This window comes from Pseudophryne corroboree, chromosome 2 (genome assembly GCF_028390025.1).
Source record: "Pseudophryne corroboree isolate aPseCor3 chromosome 2, aPseCor3.hap2, whole genome shotgun sequence".
Taxonomy (NCBI): Eukaryota; Metazoa; Chordata; class Amphibia; order Anura; family Myobatrachidae; genus Pseudophryne; species Pseudophryne corroboree.
Genome location: NC_086445.1, coordinates 926,074,225 through 926,094,359, shown reverse-complemented (window position 1 = coordinate 926,094,359; position 20,135 = coordinate 926,074,225). Strand labels below are relative to the sequence as shown.

Sequence of the window (20,135 nt, the reverse complement as noted above, 5' to 3'; positions counted from 1 at the left end):
TGGAAGAAAAGCCAAAATTTTGAAATATTAAATTTGTCAAGTTACTTTTTTTAGAAAAAAATATTTGAGCAACAACTCACCCAATAACCACATGTCTGCTCGTTGACTTGATCTTAATCTCTGCCATATCCCTGATTGTCTAATGACATATGCATCATGTGAACTTCCAGTAAATTTTGCATTCAGGGAAAGGATCTGGAGGGATGGCCCACAAACAACCATTACATTCAGAGAATGAAACAGTTTCCTGTTTCTATAAATTTCTTCATTATGTCTTGGTGGCTGAATAGCAACATGTGTGCCATCCACAACCCCAATAACATGTGGGAAGCGACTACCACCTTCCTCAAATTGCCGCTTCACCACATCTAGGGCACCAACATCCAAAGGCATATCAATGAATTGCTTCACCCGCTTTAGGAAAGCCTGGCAGACACGCCGCAGGACCTTACTGAACTGGCCCTGCGACATGCCAACCAGGTCTCCCACAACATGCTGATATGAGGCTGTAGCCAAAAAATGTAACACTGCAAGGAATTGTGTCAATGGTGGTATTGCTGTAGGATACCGAATTTCAGACTCCAGATCACTCTCTATTATGGAGAGAGTGTCTAGGATTAGATGTGGTGGCAGCCTGTATCTACGCACCACCACATCATCTGGCATACCAAAAAGTAGGACACGGGTTCGGAAAATTGGTGGCCTAGCACGCCTCCGTTGCCTTGGTTGATGAGGAGCCGGCTGTGGTTGTGGGGCTGGCGGTTGGGGTGGGAGTGCTGGCGTGGGTTGGGGAGGTAGGGCTTCTGCAGCAATAAATATTGACATAACACACTTTTTTGAAAAAGAAAAAAAACGAGGTGAAAAATACAAAAACAACTTATAAAAAATATTCAAACAATAAATGTTGTAAAAAATGTTGGGGAAACTTACTGCAGGAGCGTACATTTTTTCTGTGTTGAATTCATGGCCAAAATGTGAAATTAATAAAAAGAAAAATTAAAAAAATATGTTATTTTTACAAATAAAAAAAAAACAAAATTAAACATTTCTGAGCATCAAATACATCACAAACACCAATTAAAAAAACAAAAAAAAAATAAAAAAAAACATTTAGTAGCTAGTCCAGGAAACACAAACACTACTTTGCAGATCAATCCTGGGAAACAAAAATTCTATTTTAGACAAAATGGAAAACAAACAGAATCACCACACTTTTAAGAAACACAAACAGCAAACCAAAACACAGGCCAAGGGCACTTACCTGCTCCAAAAAAAGGAAAGACTTGGTGTTCAGTAGCACACCCAGAAAATAAATGAAACCAGGGATATTTCTCCCAAAAGCAAACACCTACAAGAGAACACAAATGACAGTCAAAAAACAGCATACAGACCATTAAAACTAAACAGGCACCAACACAGGCCAAGGGCACTTACCTGCTCCAAAAAAAAGAAAGACTTGGTGTTCAGTAGCACACCCAGAAAATAAATGAAACCAGGGATATTTCTCCCAAAAGCAAACACCTACAAGAGAACACAAATGACAGTCAAAAAACAGCATACAGACCATTAAAACTAAACAGGCACCAACACAGGCCAAGGGCACTTACCTGCTCCAAAAAAAAGAAAGACTTGGTGTTCAGTAGCACACCCAGAAAATAAATGAAACCAGGGATATTTCTCCCAAAAGCAAACACCTACAAGAGAACACAAATGACAGTCAAAACAAAGAAGCACAGGTTTATTTTCACAAATGGACTAGCAAAATAGTTATGTTTTTAAAATATTTAAAACAATAAATTTTTAAGAAAAATTTTTAACAAAAAAAAAAAAAAAAAGAATCAAGAATACTCACAAACGAAAAAACGCATAACAAATGCAACACTGTCTAGATTCAAAACGCAAACAAAATGACAAAGGTATGCTTGACAATTACTCACTCTGCAAATTCCACAAGCACCTTCACGCACAAGCCAACAAACAACTGAAACTCCAAACTACCTACACTCACAGCGTGCAAAGTAGGCCCTTAAATAAGCAGTGCAATCATTAACCAGAATAACAGTGTACAGCTGTGTGAATTAACGATTCGCACGTAGGTATATAAGCACACACCTCGGCGTACACACGTCATCACAAACATGGCTTCTCGTGAGCAAATCGCTGCAGAGATGGACCGCATTGCAGAGCAGGAGATGGCATTGCGGAAAAGACGCATAGATTGCCAACGGCGCATGCTGGAATACGCCTCTGCGGATGTTGAAGAGGCAGGACCTAGTACTCTGCAAATGTCTGCTTCTGAACCACAACAATTGACTGGGGATACTCTGCCACACACACAAAGTGACCAAACTGAGGGAGAATTGGCTTTAGCCACACAAACACAACAGACAGAAGCTGCTAGTGAGGAGGAAGATGGTGATGAACAACAAGAAACCTCACAGGCTACCTCCAGACGGAAGAAAAGACAGCCTGCATTCACTAAGAGGGAGTTGCGTGTCTTGGTCACGCAGGCCATGTCCAAAATCCATAGAGGGCCAAAAAACATGGGGGCTGCTTCAAAAGAACGAATCTGGAGAGACATCACCAAATCTGTGAATGAAGTTGGCTCTGTCGTCAGAACATCACAGGAAGTGAGACGACGGTAAGTGCATATTGACAGTCCTTTTTCTGTGCTAAGTTGACTAAAAAATGTAGTTACATGTGATCAGATGCGGGTTGGCCATAGTGTTTACAGGGAAGATTCCCGGTGGGCCGGTGCATCCACAGGGCCTGTTCTGTTTGAGGACATGTGGTCCTTTTTATAGACATAATGAATAAGATGCTAAATAATTTGCATATGTGAAAATGACTTTGCCACTTAGCCTGTGATTGCAGATGATCTAGTGTATGCTCTGTCTGCCTGCTTGGCTGACATATAAGACTGAGTGAATAGTGATTGGGATACGGTTGGTGTAATAAGCAAGAAAATATATCTTTCTAAAGAATTATATAGTTTCCTAAATTCTGAATGTGTATCATATAATGTGCTAATAATATTTAATTTTATTTATTTTTAACTTCCCCCTTGATGCTGGACATGCCCACTATCTGGAAAGTCATGGGGGTAGGGTGCTGCTGCCATGGCCCATGGCTAGACCTTAAACCCCTGATGCTGCCCATGTGGGGCCACTAGTACAAATTTTTCCAGGGCCGTTTTTTGTTCCCAATCCGCCCCTGCATGTGATGTTATGTCTAGCAAACACAAGCAGAACACGTGTCCTATATATTAGCTTAGACAAATAATAAGACTCTACTTTGTCCCTCTTTCACAATACATATGTAGGTGGGCCGACTTCAAATCCCGCCTGAAGGCAAAGAGGGCTGCGGAGTGGAATGCCTCAAGGGCTACAGGTGGAGGAGCACCTGTCGCTGTGGAGTATACTGACTTGGAGGAGATGGCGATGCCCTGTGTCAGTTATGAGGAGGGCCAAGGGGTGTCTCATATGGACACGGACCTGCCTGAGATCCTGACGGGACATGACTTGGAAGGTAAGTTTACACATTTATTTGTCTGTAATTTTGACAGTATTTATAATAATAAACTAATTTTGTATCCTACTTTTTTCCCACACATTCTTCTATTTGCTTGCCACAAAACACAGCACAGGGGGGTGAACAGTTTGAGTCACAGGCCGGTTATGTGGTTGAGGCTGAGGTGGAGGGACCTAGTGAGTCTGGCAGTGTGGGCCAACAAATCCCACCTCTGCAGGTTCCTACTGGCCCCCCCACCCAACCCTCTGCTATCCCGGAGATCCTGCTTGAAATCGCTAGGTATGGTGAGAGCCTAAATCGGTTTCAAGACGGGGTCATCCGGGAGGTAAGCCAGATAGCTGTCCGGCTCACTGAGCACGGAACCTGTGTTGAGCAAGGTGTTGCTCAACTCTGCCAAGGTCTGGCAGAGATCAGGCAGGGCCAAGAACAACTTGCCTCCTCATTCCAAACCCTTGCAAATAACATCTTGCAAGGGCTCCAGGCCATCGCTGTCTCCCTTGCCCACAGTGGCAGAGAGCCACCCACATCGGCTCCCTCCCCTGCCCCTGCCCAGGAAGAACAGCCCACTGGGCAGGCCCAACGAAGGTCGCTCCGCAGACCTTCCAAAGAAGAACAGCCTCAGGCGGGGAGAAAAAGAAGAAAATGATGTCTCTCCAGATGGGCAGCACCCATGTTTTTGATGTTGCCTCTCTGTATTTTTGGAGTTGGCTTGTGTGACCAGAATGGATAACTCCCTCTTAGTGAAATGTATTTTTTCTGTTTGGATGTATTGTAGCCTGTGAGTTTATGTGTATAAACACCAGAGCCATCTTCCTCTTACTAGTGTGCTATGTATTGTTGTGTTTGTGTGGTGGATCCTAATTCTTTCTCATTTGGTTTAAAATGTGTGTGTGGCAGGGTGTGTCATGTTTTATTTATGCTTTAAATATATACTTTTGGCAGAAGCAGACTTTTGCAGAGTACTGAGTTCTGCTATCTAATGATTGTCAGTGCCATCTGCTTGCTGCTTGGTCCATCTCTGCCTGTGCGACTCATGTGGAGCCATGTTTAAATGTTGTCAAAAAATTATATAGTAATAAAAAATATATTTCAAAAATTTGAGCAGTTTCTTCCAGGTAATGCAGTTCCAGAAAGATTAGGTCAGCATATAGACACTTGTAGACCAATCTGCTAATTCTCCTTAAAAATTGAAAAAAACAAAAAAAAAGGTATGCTTTGCACCACACTTTAATGTCCATATTAAGTAAACAGACACGACGCTTTTTATAAATATCTAGGGTCAACAGGACATCATTTCAAACATTGTCAGATATTATAATCAAATATTATTGTGACTTTTAAGGCTAAATTAAAGTGTATGCTGCATTATGTTGGTGTTGGTTTATTTTTAAACAATTATGCAGATTTCAAACACTTTCACAAAAATTTTCATTTGCTTGTATTTGGGAGTCTTACACACATTAAAACAAGTTTTAAAAAGGCTTACACAACAATTTCCAAAAAAACAAAAACCCTTATTTGGCAGTGTGTGAGATTTCTATGTGAGTAGACTAAACATGTAATGTGTGTTCAGACAATTGCTGGTTGGTAACTTTCATCTGCTCATTAATTAACAAGTAATTGGACATCTGATGAATGTGATATCCAATTAACTGCTAATTACTGCATACACACTTGTACCAGTACTTCGCAAATGTAGAGTAACTGCAGACCTACTCTGCTGCTGCGTGAATGTTGCTACGGTTTCCTATGTTAGTTTTAACAGCGACAATGTTTATTTGCTAAAAACACGCCCATTGCGAGTTGCATACTCCCACACTGTACGCCCACTTTCACGCCCATGTCGGAGCATTGCGAAGTCGCGCCTCCGCAACGCCCACGCCACTCCTCGTTTTCGGTTGCCAGTTACGGCTTTTTTTTTTCTAAGTAATTTTGCACAGTTGTCGTACGTATGTACTCGCGCATGCGTAATCACGCATTTGCGCATGCGCAGATACTTACATTTCGTAAATTTGCGATGCGATGACTCTTAGCGAACAACTCGGAATGAGGGCCCTTGTACGGACTTAGCGTACAAACGCCGCCCTGGGGGTACAAAATACACACAGCGCGCACACACTTTTGATATACTTTAAACCTTATTCGTAATGCAATGCAATGATATTATTACACTCTAAACCTTATGCAGCAAAGCACTGCAAAGATGTTACACTTTAAACCTTATGCAGCGCTGACGGTACAAAGTACCCGCAGCGCATACACACCTTATCAATACACTCTTAAACCTTATACAGTTTGGTAATGTAATATGCTTTAAACCCTAGCAGGGAAAAGAGGACACAACACCGATTTGTAGTTTAAACACTGGGCTCCGAAACCTCAGCGCATATATCTGGAAGAGGATAACAATACAATTTATACACTACAAAATACAACAGAGTAAATGGCTACAGTCAATGTACATACGTGAGAATATTCGCTTGCGCAACCTGGTCCAGTCCTCCGCTCATCAGGTAGATAGCGTTAAGAGTCTTCTGACCGGCCAGGCAGCAACAGGCTTTTTATACACTACTTCCAATAACAATACAATGGATACTGTAATCCCTTTGTCCATTGGACACAGAGATGTATCTTTACATTACAGGAGAGGTCATAGGTTGATTTGAAAAGGTGGGCGATGTCTTTCTCAACTGCTCTTGTGGGTGGTCTCCTCTGGATTCCCGCCGCATACATAATATACAGTAAATACAGTTTATATCTGTTTTCTACTTCTGCACATAACTATACGCAGGAACATGCGATCTTCCTCTAACCAACACCGGAATGTTACCCTTAAAATATCCTACAGCTGGATACTAGACATCACCTTATAACCTTAGTCTGTCCCTTCCTATCATGCAAAGGCGAATCCCTTAGTCCTGGAATCATTTAAACTGTTGATACTTGCTGATGTGGTGCAGGGGGGCTATGTGTATAATGTGCACTATTTGGGTTAAATATGTATTGTTTTGATAACTCTCTATGCGCTCACAAACTCCACCGTAAATACCCATACCACGCGCAGGACCACGGGAGCGATCATACGCAAATTGCGGATATGTGCATGCACGGCGGAACAAGTGCACGTGCAGCGGGCATGTGTGTTGTTAGTACGTGGTGTATGTACTGGAATATTTTTCGACTTTGACACTTTATAAAGGATGGTAGCCCAAAGTAGTGCTTGGTTGGAGTCCCTTCCCATGGGTACCACTTAATGCTGATGAAGAGGAGAATGAGGAGTAGTGGCTAGAGATGAGCGCCGGAAATTTTTCGGGTTTTGTGTTTTGGTTTTGGGTTCGGTTCCGCGGCCGTGTTTTGGGTTCGACCGCGTTTTGGCAAAACCTCACCAAATTTTTTTGTCGGATTCGGGTGTGTTTTGGATTCGGGTGTTTTTTTCAAAAAACCCTAAAAAACAGCTTAAATCATAGAATTTGGGGGTCATTTTGATCCCAAAGTATTATTAACCTCAAAAACCATAATTTCCACTCATTTTCAGTCTATTCTGAATACCTCACACCTCACAATATTATTTTTAGTCCTAAAATTTGCACCGAGGTCGCTGTGTGAGTAAGATAAGCGACCCTAGTGGCCGACACAAACACCGGGCCCATCTAGGAGTGGCACTGCAGTGTCACGCAGGATGTCCCTTCCAAAAAACCCTCCCCAAACAGCACATGACGCAAAGAAAAAAAGAGGCGCAATGAGGTAGCTGTGTAAGTAAGATAAGCGACCCTAGTGGCCGACACAAACACCGGGCCCATCTAGGAGTGGCACTGCAGTGTCACGCAGGATGTCCCTTCCAAAAAACCCTCCCCAAACAGCACATGACGCAAAGAAAAAAAGAGGCGCAATGAGGTAGCTGACTGTGTGAGTAAGATAAGCGACCCTAGTGGCCGACACAAACACCGGGCCCATCTAGGAGTGGCACTGCAGTGTCACGCAGGATGGCCCTTCCAAAAAACCCTCCCCAAACAGCACATGACGCAAAGAAAAATAAAAGAAAAAAGAGGTGCAAGATGGAATTGTCCTTGGGCCCTCCCACCCACCCTTATGTTGTATAAACAAAACAGGACATGCACACTTTAACCAACCCATCATTTCAGTGACAGGGTCTGCCACACGACTGTGACTGATATGACGGGTTGGTTTGGACCCCCCCCAAAAAAGAAGCAATTAATCTCTCCTTGCACAAACTGGCTCTACAGAGGCAAGATGTCCACCTCATCATCATCCTCCGATATATCACCGTGTACATCCCCCTCCTCACAGATTATCAATTCGTCCCCACTGGAATCCACCATCTCAGCTCCCTGTGTACTTTGTGGAGGCAATTGCTGCTGGTCAATGTCTCCGCGGAGGAATTGATTATAATTCATTTTAATGAACATCATCTTCTCCACATTTTCTGGATGTAACCTCGTACGCCGATTGCTGACAAGGTGAGCGGCGGCACTAAACACTCTTTCGGAGTACACACTTGTGGGAGGGCAACTTAGGTAGAATAAAGCCAGTTTGTGCAAGGGCCTCCAAATTGCCTCTTTTTCCTGCCAGTATAAGTACGGACTGTGTGACGTGCCTACTTGGATGCGGTCACTCATATAATCCTCCACCATTCTTTCAATGGGGAGAGAATCATATGCAGTGACAGTAGACGACATGTCCGTAATCGTTGTCAGGTCCTTCAGTCCGGACCAGATGTCAGCATCAGCAGTCGCTCCAGACTGCCCTGCATCACCGCCAGCGGGTGGGCTCGGAGTTCTGAGCCTTTTCCTCGCACCCCCAGTTGCGGGAGAATGTGAAGGAGGAGATGTTGACAGGTCGCGTTCCGCTTGACTTGACAATTTTCTCACCAGCAGGTCTTTCAACCCCAGCAGACTTGTGTCTGCCGGAAAGAGAGATCCAAGGTAGGCTTTAAATCTAGGATCGAGCACGTGGCCAAAATGTAGTGCTCTGATTTCAACAGATTGACCACCCGTGAATCCTTGTTAAGCGAATTAAGGGCTCCATCCACAAGTCCCACATGCCTAGCGGAATCGCTCCGTGTCAGCTCCTCCTTCAATGTCTCCAGCTTCTTCTGCAAAAGCCTGATGAGGGGAATGACCTGACTCAGGCTGGCAGTGTCTGAACTGACTTCACGTGTGGCAAGTTCAAAGGGCATCAGAACCTTGCACAACGTTGAAATCATTCTCCACTGCGCTTGAGACAGGTGCATTCCACCTCCTATATCGTGCTCAATTGTATAGGCTTGAATGGCCTTTTGCTGCTCCTCCAACCTCTGAAGCATATAGAGGGTTGAATTCCACCTCGTTACCACTTCTTGCTTCAGATGATGGCAGGGCAGGTTCAGTAGTTTTTGGTGGTGCTCCAGTCTTCTGTACGTGGTGCCTGTACGCCGAAAGTGTCCCGCAATTCTTCTGGCCACCGACAGCATCTCTTGCACGCCCCTGTCGTTTTTAAAAAAATTCTGCACCACCAAATTCAAGGTATGTGCAAAACATGGGACGTGCTGGAATTTGCCCATATTTAATGCACACACAATATTGCTGGCGTTGTCCGATGCCACAAATCCACAGGAGAGTCCAATTGGGGTAAGCCATTCCGCGATGATCTTCCTCAGTTGCCGTAAGAGGTTTTCAGCTGTGTGCGTATTCTGGAAACCGGTGATACAAAGCGTAGCCTGCCTAGGAAAGAGTTGGCGTTTGCGAGATGCTGCTACTGGTGCCACCGCTGCTGTTCTTGCGGCGGGAGTCCATACATCTACCCAGTGGGCTGTCACAGTCATATAGTCCTGACCCTGCCCTGCTCCACTTGTCCACATGTCCGTGGTTAAGTGGACATTGGGTACAACTGCATTTTTTAGGACACTGGTGAGTCTTTTTCTGACGTCCGTGTACATTCTCGGTATCGCCTGCCTAGAGAAGTGGAACCTAGATGGTATTTGGTAACGGGGGCACACTGCCTCAATAAATTGTCTAGTTCCCTGTGAACTAACGGCGGATACCGGACGCACGTCTAACACCAACATAGTTGTCAAGGCCTCAGTTATCCGCTTTGCAGCAGGATGACTGCTGTGATATTTCATCTTCCTCGCAAAGGACTGTTGAACAGTCAATTGCTTACTGGAAGTAGTACAAGTGGGCTTACGACTTCCCCTCTGGGATGACCATCGACTCCCAGCAGCAACAACAGCAGCACCAGCAGCAGTAGGCGTTACACGCAAGGATGCATCGGAGGAATCCCAGGCAGGAGAGGAATCATCAGAATTGCCAGTGACATGGCCTGCAGGACTATTGGCATTCCTGGGGTGTTAGGCGCCGGGGTCCGCTCGGCCGTGCGGCCCGGCGCCTAGCAACCAGGGACGCCGTGCGCGTTCAGCCGCCGGCTCCCTGGCAACGCTAAGACGCCGGGCGCACGGAGCCGCTCTGACCTTAGCAACGGGGACGCCACGTTCAGCCGCGTTCCCCGTTGCTGGGTCTATTCTCATTACCCTGATTATGTGCTGGCCATGCAGCATGCAAGCTGCACGGCATTTCTATTTGATTGTCCTGTCTGGATCCTGATTGGAGGGTGCCTGAATAAAGGCACCCTCAGGACTTCTTACAGACGCCGGTGATAGCTTCCTGTTTGCCTGTGTCTGCTGCAGAGAGTTCCCAGTCCCGGTCTTTTCGGTTGTTCCTGTCCTCAGAGATCCTGTACTCGGAAGTTACCATCTGTTCCTGGAGTCTGACCGAGCACCTTTAACATCTGGTGGTGTTCGTGAGTCGCGGCGCAGCCGTGTGTTGCGGCTTGTCCGCTTCTGTTTATTATTTTGTTTAATTGTGTTCTGGAGCTTTGCGGAGGATTCCGCTTCCACAGATCCACTCTGGTGTCCGGCGGTGCCGGATAGGAGTGTCGGATCAGTGGATCCTTGGTTGTCCTTTTTCCTGGCGGCTAGTCCGCACATACCTTTTGATTTAGTTAGTTAGCTTGTAACCCCTGGCCTGGTTGCTTAGTCAGAGGGCCCCTTGTTATCACCCTGTCTCGGACTTCCCCTTGTCTCCCATTAAGACCTGCGGGGGCATCGGGGTTGGGCAGACATAATCCGCCCTTCGAACGCGGCTGCCATGGGCTCAAGCAACCATAGTCTCGCAGGGGATTTCTGATAACACGGGCGAGACAACGGAGTTAGGGCGCCAGGGGTTACTAGGCTATCCAGCTCCCACAACCAGCTTATTTTCCTGTACTCAGATCCCTGCCATAAGATCTCCTCCGGTCTGGAGTACAGGAATCATAACATTATCACCGGCCTACAAAAGAAAAGATTTAACTTACAGTAAATTTTTTCACTTTTTAGTTGGGAGATTTTTGTCGGCCTTATGAATCCCACCGGTGTTGGGCCAAACCCTGGCCAGCTTCTTGTTAGTCAGATTCAGGAACTTACTCAGATGGTTCAGGATCTGTCCCTCCGGGTGAGGTCACAGGAAGATCTGTTACGGACTTCCCCGAGGGTCATCCCTGAACCAAAAATGCATCTGCCTGACCGTTTTTCTGGGGATAGAAAACAGTTTTTTAATTTTAAAGAATCTTGCAAACTGTATTTTCGTTTAAGACCAGTTACCTCAGGTACAGAGGCTCAGCGGGTTGGGATTATTATTTCTCTACTTCAGGGGGATCCTCAGACCTGGGCTTTTGGTTTAAAGACAGACGATCCGGCCTTATCGTCTGTAGACGCCTTTTTAAAATCTTTAGGGCTATTGTATGACGACCCTGATAGAGAGGCGTCCGCAGAAAGTCAGTTGCGTGCTCTTAGACAGGGTAGGAATCCCGCAGAGAATTATTGTACGGAGTTTCGCCGTTGGTCGAACGACTGTGGCTGGAATGACCCAGCCCTGCGCAGTCAGTTTCGCCTCGGCTTATCGGAATCTATAAAAGACAGTCTCCTCCAGTATCCCGCTCCTGAGACCCTCGATAACCTCATGGAGCTATCTATTAAAATAGATCGTCGGCTCAGAGAGCGGAGGGCTGAAAAAGGGGCATCTGTCGGGTCCTCTCCCTGGGTTCCTTCCATTCCTGTAGACATAGAGGAGCCTATGCAGATTGGTCTCTCCAAATTGTCTCCGGAAGAAAGAACCAGGAGGCAAAATTATGGTCTGTGTTTATACTGCGGAGGTAAGGGACATTTTGCCCGTAGTTGTCCAAACAAGTTGGGAAACTTCCTGACCAAGTGAATTGTGAGGGGGTTCACTTTGGTCTGCAGCTCATCTCCTCAAATAATTCACTGTTGGTTCCTGCTAAAGTTTCCTATGGCAGCCTCTGTTCCTCGGTCTCTGCTTTTGTGGACAGTGGAGCTGCAGGAAACTTTATGGATTTAACATGGGCCAAGGCCTTAGGTATTCCTCAGCTAACCTTAGGTAGGTGTATCACCATGCATGGTTTAGATGGGAGTCCTTTATCCAATGGGGTTATTTCTCTATGTACACCTCCTGTTTTGCTCTCGGTGGGAGCTCTGTATTCTGAAAAAATTGAGTTTTTCCTTACCCATTGTCCAGCAGTTCCTGTGGTTCTGGGTCATCCTTGGCTGGCCTTTCATAATCCCGTCATTGATTGGCAGTCAGGGGAGATCCTACAATGGGGTACCATCTGTGATAAAGAATGTATTACGCTTCCTATCCGAGTAGCTGCCGCCAGTTCCGCACATATTCCTGGGGAATACCAGGATTTTGTTGATGTGTTTTCCAAGGGCAATGCGGATATTTTGCCTCCCCATAGGCCTTATGATTGTGCCATTGAGTTAATTCCTGGTGCCACGTTGCCTAAAGGAAGGTTATATGCATTGTCTGGTCCTGAAACTGTGGCCATGAATGAGTATGTGAAAGAAAGCCTTGGGAAAGGGTTTATCAGGCCATCTAAATCCCCTTTAAGTGCAGGTTTCTTCTTCGTAGAGAAGAAGGATGGTTCACTCAGACCCTGCATTGACTTTAGAGCTTTGAATAAAATCTCAGTAAAGAATACTTACCCTCTGCCGCTGATCTCTGTCCTCTTTGATCAGCTACGTTCGGCTGTTATTTTTTCTAAGATTGATCTTAGAGGAGCATATAACCTCATCAGAATCAGGTCAGGGGATGAGTGGAAAACGGCATTTAGTACTCAGTCGGGCCACTATGAGTATCTGGTCATGCCATTCGGCCTATCTAACGCTCCGGCAGTTTTCCAGGATCTCATTAATGATGTGCTCCGTGAGTTTCTGGGAAGATTCGTCGTGGTCTATTTAGACAATATTTTGATATATTCTGACTCCGTGGAACAACATGTTACCCAGGTGCGTCAGGTGCTAAAGAGATTACGTGAAAATCACTTATATGCCAAGCTGGAGAAGTGTGAATTTCATGTCACGGAAGTATCCTTTTTAGGGTACATTATTTCCCCTCGGGGATTCCGAATGGAACCAAAAAAGCTCCAAGCCATCCTTAGTTGGGCGCAACCCACCAATTTAAAAGCAATTCAGCGCTTTTTAGGGTTTGCAAACTACTATAGAAGATTTATTCACTCTTTCTCTGACCTAGTTGCTCCCATTGTGGCACTTACTAAGAAGGGAGCAGATCCTACCAATTGGTCATGTGAAGCGGAGTTATCTTTTCAGGCCTTAAAACAAGCCTTTGTCTCAGCCCCTGTCCTTAGACATCCCAACCCAGAATTACCTTTCATTATTGAGGTGGATGCCTCGGAGGTTGGAGTAGGGGCTATCCTTTCTCAGAAGGATCCAGATTCCCTTGAGTTACATCCTTGTGCCTTTATGTCCAGGAAATTCTCATCTGCAGAATCCAACTACGATGTTGGTAACCGGGAATTGCTGGCTATTAAATGGGCTTTCGAGGAGTGGAGACATTGGCTTGAAGGAGCTACCCACACCATTTCAGTTTTGACTGATCACAAAAATCTTCAATACATTGAATCGGCTAAACGACTGAATGCCCGACAGGCTCGTTGGGCTTTATTTTTTACTCGTTTCAAATTCATTATCACCTTCAGACCAGGTTCCAAGAATACCAAGGCAGATGCCCTGTCACGCAGTTTCCTTCCGGTTCAAGACAACAGTCCTGTTACTCCCATACTTCCGCCTTCAGTCATTCAGGCAGGTCTCACACAGGATGTATTTTCCCAATTAAAGCTGCTTCAACATCAAGCTCCGGGAAATACTCCTGCTAGTCGTCTTTTTGTTCCTGAGTTTTTGAGAGCAACTGTTTTGGCGGAATTTCATGATAGCAAAGTTGCAGGGCATCCGGGAATCGCTAAGACTTTGGAATTAGTATCCCGCTCAGTATGGTGGCCTGGTCTTTCCAAAGACATTAAAGAGTTTGTTTTTTCGTGTCAGGTCTGTGCACAGCATAAAGTTCCCCGTTCTTTGCCTATTGGTCAACTTATGCCCTTGAAAGTTCCTCTTAGGCCATGGTCGCATATCTCCATGGATTTTGTGGTGGATCTCCCTCTGTCAGCCGGATGCCGAGTCATATGGGTGGTAGTGGACCGTTTTAGCAAGATGGCCCATTTTATTGCTCTTCCCCGATTGCCATCTGCCCAGGGATTGGCAGTCTTGTTCCTCCGCCATGTTTTCAGACTCCATGGGTTACCCACTGATATTGTTTCTGACAGGGGTCCACAATTCATTGCGCAATTTTGGAAGTCTTTTTGTGCTTCATTAAAGATGAAATTATCATTAACCTCCGGCTATCATCCACAATCCAATGGACAGACTGAGCGAATTAACCAATCTCTAAAACAATATTTGCGTTTGTACTCGGCCAAACTCCAAAATGACTGGTCTGAGTTTCTTCCATTGGCGGAGTTTGCTTATAATAATGCCTGTCATTCCTCCACCAATGTGTCTCCATTTTTTGCAGTTTTTGGTTTCCACCCCAGAGCTAATTCATTTTTTCAACATTCCTCTGTCTCCTCTCTGGCCCTGACCTCTCATCTTAAACTTATTTGGAAAAAAGTGCACCTGGCTCTCAGAAAAGCAGCTTTCCGGGAAAAAAAATTTTCTGACAGGCTCCGGCGGCCGTGCACTTTTAAAGTAGGAGACAGGGTGTGGTTGTCGACTCGCAACATCAAACTTCGACAAACCTCAGCCAGATTGGGTCCTAGATATATTGGACCATTTCTCATTATCAAAAAAGTCAATCCAGTTGCTTTCCGGTTACGTTTACTAAAAACTTTACGGATCGGAAATACCTTCCATTGCTCATTGCTTAAACCATATGTTTCGTCCAGCAGATTTCCTCGTAAAAAATCTCAGGGGAGATCACCAGTTAATGTACAGGGTCAGCAAGAGTTCTTGGTTGAGAAGGTTCTCGATTCCAAGTTGTCCCGGGGTCGGCTTTATTTTTTGGTGCATTGGAGAGGTTATGGGCTAGAGGAAAGGTCGTGGGTCCTGGATGAAGACCTTCATGCCCCAAAGCTCAAAAGGGCATTTTTTCGTGAATTTCCTCGGAAACCTGGCTTTAGGGGTTCCTTGACCCCTCCTCAAGGGGGGGGTACTGTTAGGCGCCGGGGTCCGCTCGGCCGTGCGGCCCGGCGCCTAGCAACCAGGGACGCCGTGCGCGTTCAGCCGCCGGCTCCCTGGCAACGCTAAGACGCCGGGCGCACGGAGCCGCTCTGACCTTAGCAACGGGGACGCCACGTTCAGCCGCGTTCCCCGTTGCTGGGTCTATTCTCATTACCCTGATTATGTGCTGGCCATGCAGCATGCAAGCTGCACGGCATTTCTATTTGATTGTCCTGTCTGGATCCTGATTGGAGGGTGCCTGAATAAAGGCACCCTCAGGACTTCTTACAGACGCCGGTGATAGCTTCCTGTTTGCCTGTGTCTGCTGCAGAGAGTTCCCAGTCCCGGTCTTTTCGGTTGTTCCTGTCCTCAGAGATCCTGTACTCGGAAGTTACCATCTGTTCCTGGAGCCTGACCGAGCACCTTTAACATCTGGTGGTGTTCGTGAGTCGCGGCGCAGCCGTGTGTTGCGGCTTGTCCGCTTCTGTTTATTATTTTGTTTAATTGTGTTCTGGAGCTTTGCGGAGGATTCCGCTTCCACAGATCCACTCTGGTGTCCGGCGGTGCCGGATAGGAGTGTCGGATCAGTGGATCCTTGGTTGTCCTTTTTCCTGGCGGCTAGTCCGCACATACCTTTTGATTTAGTTAGTTAGCTTGTAACCCCTGGCCTGGTTGCTTAGTCAGAGGGCCCCTTATCACCCTGTCTCGGACTTCCCCTTGTCTCCCATTAAGACCTGCGGGGGCATCGGGGTTGGGCAGACATAATCCGCCCTTCAAACGCGGCTGCCATGGGCTCAAGCAACCATAGTCTCGCAGGGGATTTCTGATAACACGGGCGAGACAACGGAGTTAGGGCGCCAGGGGTTACTAGGCTATCCAGCTCCCACAACCAGCTTATTTTCCTGTACTCAGATCCCTGCCATAAGATCTCCTCCGGTCTGGAGTACAGGAATCATAACATGGGGAAGGAGGAAATTGACACTGAGGGAGTTGGTGGGGTGGTTTGCGTGAGCTTGGTTACAAGAGGAAGGGATTTACTGGTCAGTGGACTGCTTCCGCTGTCGGCCAAAGTTTTTGAACTTGTCACTGACTTATTATGAATGCGCTGCAGGTGACGTATAAGGGAGGATGTTCCGAGGTGGTTAACGTCCTTACCCCTACTTATTACAGCTTGACAAAGGGAACACACGGCTTGACAAATGTTGTCCGCATTTCTGGTGAAATACTTCCACACCGAAGAGCTGATTTTTTTGGTATTTTCACCAGGCATGTCAACGGCCATATTCCTCCCACGGACAACAGGTGTCTCCCCGGGAGCCTGACTTAAACAAACCACCTCACCATCAGAATCCTCCTGGTCAATTTCCTCCCCAGCGCCAGCAACACCCATATCCTCCTCATCCTGGTGTACTTCAACACTGACATCTTCAATCTGACTATCAGGAACTGGACTGCGGGTGCTCCTTCCAGCACTTGCAGGGGGCGTGCAAATGGTGGAAGGCGCATGCTCTTCACGTCCAGTGTTGGGAAGGTCAGGCATCGCAACCGACACAATTGGACTCTCCTTGTGGATTTGGGATTTCGAAGAACGCACAGTTCTTTGCTGTGCTTTTTCCAGCTTGAGTCTTTTCATTTTTCTAGCGAGAGGCTGAGTGCTTCCATCCTCATGTGAAGCTGAACCACTAGCCATGAACATAGGCCAGGGCCTCAGCCGTTCCTTGCCACTCCGTGTGGTAAATGGCATATTGGCAAGTTTACGCTTCTCCTCCGACAATTTTATTTTAGGTTTTGGAGTCCTTTTTTTACTGATATTTGGTGTTTTGGATTTGACATGCTCTGTACTATGACATTGGGCATCGGCCTTGGCAGACGACGTTGCTGGCATTTCATCGTCTCGGCCATGACTAGTGGCAGCAGCTTCAGCACGAGGTGGAAGTGGATCTTGATCTTTCCCTAATTTTGGAACCTCAACATTTTTGTTCTCCATATTTTAATAGGCACAACTAAAAGGCACCTCAGGTAAACAATGGAGATGGATGGATACTAGTATACAATTATGGATGGACTGCCGAGTGCCGACACAGAGGAAGCTACAGCCGTGGACTACCGTACTGTACTGTGTCTGCTGCTAATATAGACTGGATGATAATGAGATGTAGTATGTATAAAGAAGAAAAAAAAAACCACGGGTAGGTGGTATACAATTATGGATGGACTGCCGAGTGCCGACACAGAGGTAGCTACAGCCGTGGACTACCGTACTGTACTGTGTCTGCTGCTAATATAGACTGGATGATAATGAGATGTAGTATGTATAAAGAAGAAAAAAAAAACACGGGTAGGTGGTATACAATTATGGATGGACTGCCGAGTGCCGACACAGAGGTAGCTACAGCCGTGGACTACCGTACTGTACTGTGTCTGCTGCTAATATAGACTGGATGATAATGAGATGTAGTATGTATAAAGAAGAAAGAAAAAAAAACCACGGGTAGGTGGTATACAATTATGGACGGACTGCCGAGTGCCGACACAGAGGTAGCTACAGCCGTGGACTACCGTACTGTACTGTGTCTGCTGCTAATATAGACTGGTTGATAATGAGATGTAGTATGTATAAAGAAGAAAGAAAAAAAAAACACGGGTAGGTGGTATACAATTATGGATGGACTGCCGAGTGCCGACACAGAGGTAGCTACAGCCGTGGACTACCGTACTGTACTGTGTCTGCTGCTAATATAGACTGGATGATAATGAGATGTAGTATGTATAAAGAAGAAAGAAAAAAAAAACCACGGGTAGGTGGTATACAATTATGGATGGACTGCCGAGTGCCGACACAGAGGTAGCTACAGCCGTGAACTACCGTGCTGTGTCTGCTGCGACTGGATGATAAATAATGATATAAAAAATATATATATATCACTACTGCAGCCGGACAGGTATATATTATATAATGACGGACCTGCTGGACACTGTCTGTCAGCAGAATGAGTTTTTTATAGAATAAAAAAACACCACACAAGTCACACGACGAGTGTTTAACTTTTTCAGGCAATCACAATATAGTATACTATACTGGTGGTCAGTGTGGTCAGGTCACTGGTCAGTCACACTGGCAGTGGCACTCCTGCAGCAAAAGTGTGCACTGTTTAATTTTAATAATATGTACTCCTGGCTCCTGCTATAACCTATAACTGCTCCCCAGTCTCCCCCACAATTAAGCTGTGTGAGCACAGTCAGATATTATACATAGATGATGCAGCACACTGGGCTGAGCACAGATATGGTATGTGACTGAGTCACTGTGTATCGTTTTTTTCAGGCAGAGAACGGATTATATTAAATAAAACTGCACTGGTGGTCACTGGTCAGTGGTCAGTCACTAGTAAACTCTGCACTCTCTAGTACTCCTAAGATCCAGTAAATCAAGTGTCTCTGTCTCAATCTCACTCTCTCTCTTCTAATCTAAATGGAGAGGACGCCAGCCACGTCCTCTCCCTATCAATCTCAATGCACGTGTGAAAATGGCGGCGACGCGCGGCTCCTTATATAGAATCCGAGTCTCGCGATAGAATCCGAGCCTCGCGAGAATCCGACAGCGTCATGATGACGTTCAGGCGCGCTCGGGTTAACCGAGCAAGGCGGGAAGATCCGAGTCGCTCGGATCCGTGTAAAAAAAGCTGAAGTTCGGGCGGGTTCGGATTCCGAGGAACCGAACCCGCTCATCTCTAGTAGTGGCCCATTCTGCTGGACAACTACAGATGTACAATACTGAGGTATACTTAGCAATGAGTACAGCCATTTATGAAAACTCACATATACCCTGAATGAAGGTCTATGCAAAACTGCTGCTTTCTTGCTAAATATGTACAATATCTGTATCTGCTCATCTCCATTTTCATCCTAATACAAGTCCCTTTGTCTCATATGCAGCATTCACAAGGCTATAAAGTTACATATCCTCCTAACATAATGGTGTTATTTTGAGCTGTAGTTTGTTAAAATCATTATTATCCTCCACAGTATATAGGTGATTCTACTAAAGACAAAACACGTTGGGTTTTGGTTTGCAAAAAATTGCAGCAAAATTCCACCGCTCACATCCCCTTACCTGTCAGCTCCATTTTAGTGTTCCTGGCCTGGGCTGCAGTGTGCAGAAAGACTAGTGCCGCCATACTGCAGCAGCGGCCTCCTCTATCTGTGTGGCAGGGGGAGGTGGGATAGTGATCACACTGACCGCACCCTCCTCCTGATCTGCTTCTGGCTGGGGTGCACAATGGCACTCCCCTATAATGCACGCCCCTTTAGATTAGGCCACAACCTCCACAACCTGCCCCCTGAGGACTAATCAAGCAATTCGATGTTTCCAATTAGCTTAATAAGTCTGTAGTTACTCATCTTCTGAAACTGGCTCTTCTGCATCCAGCGTCGAAAACCGGCTCCTCTGCAGCAGGGTGGGTATGTAGCGTGTGTAGAGTGTTATCTAAGTGTGTATGAGTGGGTGTATGAGCATGAGTGTGTAAGTGACCCCTGGTGTGTGTGACCCCCCCTCTCTCCCCATGTAGTGTATTCCCCTCCCTGAAGCCAGCACTAGGAGAACTACATCTCTCAGCAGCCCTTTCACCTCCCAACCTCCCAGTAGGCCCCAGGACTCCCAGCCGCTCCCTCCCCAGAGTGAAGATGGAGGCAGGCCTCCGGGAGCCGCATAGACCACAGGAGAGCACTGAGGAGGTGAGTATTTTTTTTCACGTGCCATAGGCGTTTGCAGTGCTGAAAACTCTATGACCATTTTTTTTTTAAATTGGATACCGCAGGTATCGTGAGTGCGCATACCTTCAGTAATCCAGAATTGGGCGCACTGTACACACTTTTTTTTACCTTGCTAAACTTCACTCTCAATTGAATTCCCCCCATAGTGCCGAGTCATCTTCATCAGCTGTTTTTTTATTTATTTTCTGAAAATAGGATTTTAATTACCTTCCAGTAAATCCTTTTCTCGTAGTCCGTAGATGATGCTGGGGTCCACATTAGTACCATGAGG

General features: G+C 46.0%; 1 protein-coding gene across 3 annotated transcripts in view; it reads right to left on the bottom strand.

Annotated features, from left to right (window-relative positions):
* The window catches only part of LOC135050066 (uncharacterized), a 72,031-nt gene that overhangs the window by 11,033 nt on the left and 40,863 nt on the right, over positions 1-20,135 (bottom strand). For 2 of the 3 annotated variants that reach the window (XM_063956185.1, XM_063956186.1), the window contains 3 exons: positions 1,262-1,694; positions 931-950; positions 81-831 (listed from right to left, as the gene is read on the bottom strand). In XM_063956185.1, coding sequence (XP_063812255.1) covers positions 81-831; positions 931-950; positions 1,262-1,394 — 904 coding nt within the window. In that variant the 5' untranslated portion in view covers positions 1,395-1,694. The remainder of the gene's footprint in view (positions 1-80; positions 832-930; positions 951-1,261; positions 1,695-20,135) is intronic. The other variant, XR_010241538.1, reaches the window with a different exon arrangement.